Source organism: Bombyx mori, chromosome 25, assembly GCF_030269925.1.
Source record: "Bombyx mori chromosome 25, ASM3026992v2".
Classification (NCBI taxonomy): Eukaryota; Metazoa; Arthropoda; class Insecta; order Lepidoptera; family Bombycidae; genus Bombyx; species Bombyx mori.
In genome coordinates, this window is record NC_085131.1 from 4,812,467 (window position 1) to 4,821,682 (window position 9,216).

Below are 9,216 nucleotides of genomic sequence, written 5' to 3' on the forward strand. Positions count from 1 at the left end.
AAACTTTTTTCAAATGGTACCTATGAGGTTCTTTTTTTAAAAATGTGCAACATTTGATTATCGACTTTCAGTTATTTTTTTAAATTCAACTTAGACAAAAAAGATGGATAAATTCCAGTGATTTTTGAATGCAAGTTCCGACGCGGAACTAACGCTGCAGAAACAGCTAACAATATCAATGTTGCGTTTGGAGAGGATACTGTTAATGAACGCACTGCGCCATTTTGGTTTAAACGCTTTCGTGATGGAAATTTGATTGGAAGAACGAACCACGTGGAAGACCGCCCACACATGTGAATAATAATGAATTGAAAAGATGATGAAAGCCGATCCGAGCCAAACTACCTAGGAATTAGCGGCATTGTTTAAGATTACCTTACCAACAATATTGACTCATTTGCGTCAAATCAATAAAATAAAAAAATATGGAAAATGGGTGCCTCATGATTTAACTGATCTGCAAAAAGAAACGCATGTTAAGACTTGTTTTGCCTTGTGGAATCGGTACAGAAAAGAAGGAATATTGGACCGAATTGTGACATGTGATGAAAAGTGGATTCTTCACGATAACCATAAACGAAAGATGCAATCTCTGACCCAAAGTCAAACGCTGCAGCAGTGTCCTAAAGCAAAGCTTACCAATAACAAGGTGATGGTGTTTGGTGGTCTCATCTTTTTTTTCTCTCCTACCTAAGCTGATGGTCTTGAGAGACCATATCAGCGTAACTTTAACTAGTAGGTGAGCTCACGGAGCTCAACCCTGACGACGTTGCTAACACGAACCCTAGCAAGAGCCGTGCTTCGCAGAATCTACCACCGGATCGAAAACACGACCCACTGAGAAGATCCGGCGAGAAACTCAGTGGGCTGTGACAGTGGGTAAATTTATTCGCCGAGCCCTTCGTCGCAAGCGACGCTTTCGACGAGAACAATGATCCGTGCTTGGGGTACCTAGAAGCATCGTTAGTGGATCGGGAGGATCCGAAATGACGTGTGGTCTCAGCATGCTGTTATTCTCTGTAGCTTTCTCCGATCTGGTCAGCCAATAATGGCAGATGTCTATTGTGCCAAACTCCGAACAATGATACCAAAACTTGCAGTGAAACAGCCTCGACTCATGAATCAATCTTCACCATTATTGCGCCATGATAACGCGAGATCTCATACAGCACGAGAAACCGTTTTAACTTTACAGGAACTGCAATTAGAAGCCACTCGTCACTCTCCGTATTCGCTAGACCTTGCTCAACAGACTACAATTTTGTCGTGATTTAGACAATTTTCTTCCCAGGAGGCAGTACAAAATGCTTTCACACAGCTTGTAGAATCTAGATCATCAGAGTTCTATCGCAAAGGCATAAATTACCTTCTGGTAGCAATGTATAGATAATAATGGTAGATATTTTGATTAAATAAATAAGTGAAATGAAAAAAAAGCGAATTTCAATTTTTTAGAACAAATCGACAATTTCATGATTTAACCCATAATATTTTTGTTGTTGGAAAATGCAATGTTTCTTTTGCCAGTGAAATAAAAATTCCGTTCCTCACAAAAAAAAACAAATTGGAATTTAAATTAATAACTACGGGGAATCGAGTGCAAGATAATATTTAAAGTACGGTACTAACATTGCATAACAGCAAAATTTATTATAGTAATATTCCTATCATACTTCAAGACGTGTACATATCCCACTTTGCGCCGAAAATAATTTAAAGTTGACAGGTCGTATTCTAGTGAAAAGGTTACGTAAAAAGGAATTTAAAATAACGAACTTGCGAATCGAATGGTCAATTCGAAATAATAGACCAAAACTCAACAAATGTAAAATAGATAAACAAAATGCTTATATCAGATGGTATAAACCACGGGAAATTACAATCAATAATTCTTGGTGAACTGAAAAAAGCAGGTCTTAAGCATCGTCTAAAGAAGATAATTCTTAAAAATATCAAAGTAAATGAATAATAATTATGGTTCATTGGTGTTATACGAAGGAAATGTATGAAAATTAATCTATCAATATACAATTTCAGGATAACAAGACGGTGTTTGGAGCACCATTGCTGAAAGTTCCATCATGCAGTGTTATATGCTGTGGCAGTACACTAAGTGTACCCCAGATTGTGACCGAAATGTCCTCAGTGCTTCGAGCTAATGCACATATAGAAGGCTTATTCCGAAAAGCGGGATCACAGTCACGTCAAAAGGATATCAAGGTAATTGATCCTTATTAATATTTTTTAATGTGTTCTCACCTTGACATAAAATTAGAGCCCTTAAAAATTTGCCATTAACTAGACAAAAAGTGGTTTATGTCAGTTATTAAGTATAGTATTAGGATTGTATGTCCAACTTTATACATATTTATTGCTGGTAGTCAATAAACAATATGTTAAGATTTTAAATAAATCTCTATGTTAATACTGCAAATATGATAATGATATGAAAATGATAATACTGCACGAAGCATTATAAATTAATTATTTTTCCAAAACAATTCTAGCGTTTATTAGATGCTGGAGGATGCGTCTCTGATGGGCATCATCCAATTGATGTGGCAAGTGTATTGAAACTTTACTTAAGATGTCTACCTGAGCCTCTCATCAGTGCTGAAGTCCAAGACTTATTATTGCGATGTCGTCTTACTGCTGGTGATGAGGCTCTTAAACCTATCCTGCACACATTACTATTACTGCCAGTATTACATGTTCATCTCCTTCACTATGTTATGGAGGTATGTTAAAAAGTTAAATACTTTTTTATTAATGTGCATGAGGAAATATTACTATTGTAAATCAAATAAGTTGGCAAGAGCTACCAAGCTATTAAAAATATAAATTTACACACTAAACAATACTAACCACCTAGTTAGTGCTAGTACTATTGGTGCCCATCATGAGTACTAGTGAACAATTTTCCTCATATAAAAATATTTAAGACATAGAAATGCATGCAATGTGTTAGAGATGATAGATATAGAAACACCTTAACAAAAAAAAACATATACATAGACAGCATTGACAATAGGTGTTTTGGAAAGTGAAAAAAATGTCTGTTGGTTGGTAAAGTAAAACAAAATAAGAAAACTGCGATTCTGATTTAAAAAAATATCTGCATAATTGATTCTAATTTATACGTGTGTTAGTAGTATATTATTTCGTAGCTGCCAAGATCTTTAAATTATGTCACAATGAATCTGTTTGCTTATAGGCTAAATGCGGCTTTCAAAAATATTAAAAACCCAATTCCATATCGACGCATGAAAGGCAAACATGACTAAGCGACAATAACTGCTTTGTACATAAATGATAGGCAATAACCATATTCGATGCGCAAAAAAATATATTTCTAGGTCTATTAAAATCATTTCAATCCTACAGCTACTAGCTAGATTCTACTACAGCTAGATTCGTTAAAATAAATTTTGTTTTCAGCTATTTCAACTTTAAATTAGTCTACTTTACTACGCATTGTCGCTTAATCACGTTTGCCTTTCAAGCGTCGATATACACTCTTGCGTTTGTGACCTGTTTCGCCAGAGACATACCAGCTATTGCTGAGCTACGAGTGCAGAATGAACGAATGCTGTTGGACTTTTCTTTCTTATTACTATTGTTTGTGCTGTTTACATTTTTTATTATCTTGCAGTTATTAAACTATATTGCATCAAACCATAAACAAAATTTAATGGACTCATCAAACCTGGCTATAGTAATGGCACCTAGTATTATGCCATTACCAGCTTCTGCTTCCACACAGAGATTGGAACATCATGTGGCACTTGTTAAGGTATATTTTTAACAAATTGATAATTAAAACAACAATAAAAACTTTACTTGAACCTTACTTAATAATAATCACACTTTACAAAAAGTCACGGAGGCAATTTTTATTATCATGTTATTTTTTAACAGATGTTCATTGAAAACTCTCAACACATAGGGTTACTAACGGAAGATCTAATGATGCAATTGGATGATGACTCTGCAATTTATAGAGCTAGAAGAAAAAAAAGACGTAGTGGGTCTCTTAACCGTAAGTTAATGTAAATTAAGCATAAACAAAGCAGCAATTTTTTTTTTTTATATCCTAGATGTGGTTGGACGAGCTCACCTGATGTTAAGTGGTTACTGGAGTCCATAGACATCTACAACGTAAATGCGCCACACACCTTGAGATATAAGTTCTAAGGTCTCAAATATAGTAACAACGGCTGCCCCACCCTTCAAACCGAAACGCATTACTGCTTCACGGCAGAAACAGGCAGGGTGGTGGTACCTACCCGCGCGGACTCACAAGAGGTCCTACCACCAGTAAATTGTTAATTTATTACTCGTTTTTCAAATCATTCTGTTCACAAACCTTATTGTTATTATATAATATGATGAAACAAGAGTGAGAAGCAGTGGGCTCACTTGTGGATCTGTTCCGGAGCCATTCCAAACATTTTCATCGGTTCCTGGATCGGATTCCTCTAAGCTATTTTTATTTCATCAGTACCATATGACATATGCGTCAATAACTCATCCGATCAAGTGTCGCCTTCTGGCGAACCTACTGTATCCTTACAGCTCATTGTTGCTCTCGAACTTAGTCCAAAAGAAATTAAGAGAAGGAGAAATACTAGTGTATACTCTCTAAAGACATGCCTAGCATAATCACGGAAAAATAGAGACCAAAGATTGAGGCAATCATCTTCAAACTCACACTCCCTCCTATCTATCCCTTATTGCCAATTTTTATGAAAGAAACATCATTATAAAGATAACTTTTGATTTCGGTATCTTACCAATGAACCCAGGCTTCGTACTCAGTGACAAGGTTAAGAACCTCATAGACACAACCCAGTTTTTCGCCGGATCTTCTCAGTGGTTGGCGATTCCGATTCTGTGGTAGATTCTACCGAGCACCGCTCTTGCCGGTGGCAGTGCTAGTACATTTACTTAAGTTGGGCCCTGTCAACTCACCTACTAGTACACACTACATAGCCTACATAGGCTACCAGCGAATAGGTAGAAAAAAAAACAACAACATTTGAAAGGTGGAACAGTCTTTGTACAAAACAATCGAGTTTTCGATTACCTATCTGATGGTGGTGTCTATGAGCTCTGGTAACTACCGGAGCCCATAGACATCTACAACTTAAATGCCGCCACCTATGCCAACATATAACTATACTTGAGACCTTAGAATTTATATCTCAAGGTGGGTGGCGCATTTACGTTGTAGATGTCTATGGGCTCCAGTAACCACTTAACACCAGGTGGGCTGTGAGCTCGTCCACCCATCTAAGCAATAAAAAAAATAACACTCGTGGACTAGTTCCAACAACGCAGGCTTGTTCTGATCAGTCTGTTGCATGAACAAACGTCTTTTTTTGATACTTATTTATATGCTATGCGATACAGTTCATGACCGTTTAAGTTGACCCCTTGAAACATGATCGAAAAAATTCTCATTAGAATTTATTTTTGTATTTATTTGTGATTGATTCTATCAATATACAGAAAGAAATCAGAGATGTAGCAGAGTAAGTAAAGGCAGTAGACACTCAATGAAAGTCACTGCATATGGAGATTCGCCTGGGCGAACGCATCTTTTTATAATTACTTTTATTCGTTGTTTGTTCTGAATTAAATTCTGATCACGGGTATAGCAGCATATTATCACTATAATCCTCACCCCCACCTCCATCTTGGGGGAGGCTTATGCACAGCAGTGAATGTCAGAGGGCTAATTTTTTTTATTGTTTTGTTCCAAACGACATTAATAAAGCAACATTAATTATCACAACAACGCCGAGCTACAGGCGGCGGTTAATTAACCTGAATAATGGTAACCACAAACCATGAGGACTAAATTCCCTCAATAAGAGTGGCGATGGTACCGTGGGAAAGTATCATTAGTATTTCTCCCAACCCAAAAATTAGAATTTATAAATATACTTTTTTCTAGGAATGATTTCTGGGCTACGCAAAATGGTGTCCAGTAGCGTGCACACTCCCGCAACGGTACGAGAAAGCGGTAAAACTCCAATTCTAAGCAAGTCTGCTTCGAAACGGAAGTGCGATAATTATGAGGGACTGTCTGCAAAAACGAGGTAAGTTCTTATTTTTATTATAGTTTCAAAGTGACGACGTAGCTGTAATATGCTGTATTACTGGTGGTTGGACCTCTTGTGAGTCCGCACGGGTAGGTACCACCACCCTGCCTATTTCTGCCGTGAAGCAGTAATTCGTTTCGACTAGAAGGGTGCAGCAGCTGTTGTAATTATACTGAAACCTTAGAACTCATATCTCAAGGTGGGTGGCGGCATTTACATTGTAGATGTCTATGGACTCGTAACCACTCGTAACCAGATGGGTTGTGAGCTCGTCCAGCTAACTAAGCAATAAAAAAAACATAATAAATCTAATTTAAAATTCACATATGTTCCAGGAAAGACATAACCAATGGACTACCTCAAAAGGAATTAGCTTTTACACCCATGAAGATGTAAGTAATGGTGGTATACTAACAACTAGAGTCTAGTTACTAGACGTTTAAGTAAAAATATCCTTCAAACACACGTGAAGCAAAACTTTTTACATTTCTGGCAGACCCGCTGAGTTTCTTGCCAGTTCTGCTCAGGACGGAGGCTAGTTTTTGTGAATTGGCGGTAGTTCTTTTGACGTTCAACAAGTATGTACTTTCATTTATGTTGAATAAAATTTTTTTGATTTGATGTTTTAGGGGAATCGAGAGGAAAAGACTGCGGCTAAGCTTAATGGACGCTAGGAGTACACCTATTATAAACTCAGATTTCAGCTCACATAAAAATTCAGAAACCAGTATTAGTAGCGAGGACTTGTTGACATCCACCGAACATTTGTTCAGTGCTCACAACACGATCGATTTATCACCGGACATGAAACAAGAGAAAGATTACGTCAGAATTTCCAAACAAGAATATGAGGAAATCAAAAGTAGAGTTTCCGCCATCGAGAACAGACTCTCAAGGGAATTCACTGATGCAATACAGCCACGTATACAACCTTTACAGCAAGTACAGAATGTGTATGAACAAACTCTGGAAGAAGTAGCAATGCTTCATTGTCCCAGTTCAGATAATTTAGCTCGTAGATTAAGCAAGGAGCTTAAAATTCGACCCACAGAAGAAGCCAAAATTATACGGTCCCCGAGTGCTAGGAAAATAGGCTCAATACGAAGACGATCGAAAGAAAACCTTACAAAAATAGTGAGGCACAAATCTTGGAATGTGCCTTCACAGTCTCAAGCTAGTCACGTCACCGATAGGTTTTATCCTTACATCGGTCTGAGTCGTCAAAGAACGAAAAGTGCCAAACCCGCAAAAACGACGCCAAAAATTAAAATCACTGATTGGGAGGAATCTGACAACTCATTCAATAATACTTCTGACAGTAGTAAAAAATATCATCTCAGGAAACGGACCAGTCTTGCTCCAGATTATAATCGAGAAAAACCTGTTAGTAAAATTCAAGCTCGAAGATCATTAAATTTAACAAGCAATAATAGTTTTGAAAATACGCTTTCGGAAACTTCGTTGAATAATTCGCATGATTCTAGCGGAAAGTCGAATAGCTTAGAACAGAGGCCCTGTTATCAAAACGTGGTCGATCGAAACACACACAAATATGCTAAAAAGAGTCCAATACAGCAGAAATGGCGAAGCGCAGCCGCTTTCTTCATGAACAAGACCGGCGAAGTTGACAGCTCTGGGACGACGGGAAGGCCGTCCGTGAACAAACTCAGGCGGCAAAACGCCGGAGCAGTTCTTGCGAAAGCAAAATTATTCGAATCTAGTTCTGATAAATCATCTGAACGAAATGAAAAAGTTGCCAATATCGGCTTTGCGAGGCGTCCCAGGGTTAGTGGTCAACAACCGATAAGAACCCAAAAAGCTGTCGCTCTTGTTAGGCCTAAGATGCATGGCAGTGAGGAACCCATCACACCTGTGAAAAGTATTAAGAATATACCCGCTGCGCCGTTTGTGCCTACCAAGTCTTCACTATATAATGAATGGAGAACAAATAAGATGTCATCGCCAATCAAGAAAGTAACTTCTCCTCAAACGAATGCGGCAAACTTTACGTGTAGAACTCCACAAATACCAACCCTAAAAAAGTCTCTCATTACCAGTAAAACTACAAGAACTATTGTCCAGTCTGCAGATGGAAAGAAGTCCAATACCCCGATGAAAGCAGTACATGTATCACCTAAAAGAAGATCACCGCGACAAAAACTCCAACGAACATACAATTAAACATTTTAATAGTATTATATATTGTAAAGTTACTATTGTTTGATAATTTTTAAATCAAGTGGCCATATTATATATAAATAATTAACCTTTACCTACTCATCTTGATTTGTATTAAAATAAAAATGAATACATGCTATTTCATTTCTATATATCTTACATTGTGACACATCACGCGTTTAAATTCATAATACAACCATAAAATTACATTATCAACCAATCCATGTTTAGATGCGTTTTGAATGAACACTATTGCGATTTGGTAGACAAACATGCTTAATGGTGAGTGGCCACCGAGTGTTCAGACATCAGCAATGCCAGAGGTTCAACTAAGCTACTTTCAACTTTTTCAAACCTCTGAAGAAGGACTTGGTAGCGCTCAGGAAATATCTTGCGGAAGAAACTTAATTTCAAAGCCAGTTGATACGTGGCAAAAAATATCTTTGGAAATAGCGCATGAGCACAGGGGTTAAATCACATTAATAGTTATATTAAATATAGTATAGCAAATATGAAGTGTTATTATCTATGATATAGTTGAACTGTGCTCGGGAGAGATATAAATGAAGTTAATGGGATCATTTCAAACAACTCGTCAACATCTCTTCCTACAAGCACTTCAATACTCTCATGAGGATTTGATAATGACATCGATACTGTTTTTTCTTCAAATGAGGCATTGATAGAATAGTAATAATATTAATTAAAAAATAGTATTTAATCTATGGTTTGAAGTATTTGTTAGTAGTCTATGAGCTACGGTAACCACTTACCATTAAGCGGATTACGTTAGGCAGCGGCTTAGCTCTGCCCCTGGCATTGCTGAAGTCCATGGGCGACGGTGACCACTCCTTATCAGGTCGACCATATGCTCGTCTGCCTACAAGGGTAATGTAAAAAAAAGACCCGAAGACACCCTCCTTCGGTCGGG

General features: G+C 37.5%; 1 protein-coding gene across 1 annotated transcript; it reads left to right on the top strand.

The window, feature by feature from the left end:
• Nucleotides 1–53: 53 nt before the first annotated feature.
• LOC101742778 (rho GTPase-activating protein 11A) lies at nucleotides 54–8,422 on the top strand. The gene is made up of 8 exons (XM_004924519.5): nucleotides 54–1,957; nucleotides 2,038–2,220; nucleotides 2,508–2,738; nucleotides 3,653–3,793; nucleotides 3,919–4,039; nucleotides 5,960–6,104; nucleotides 6,443–6,499; nucleotides 6,737–8,422. Exons 1-8 carry the CDS (start codon nucleotides 1,844–1,846, stop codon nucleotides 8,286–8,288), a joined length of 2,544 nt encoding a protein of 847 aa, XP_004924576.1. The 5' UTR covers nucleotides 54–1,843; the 3' UTR covers nucleotides 8,289–8,422.
• The last annotated feature ends 794 nt before the right edge of the window (nucleotides 8,423–9,216 follow it).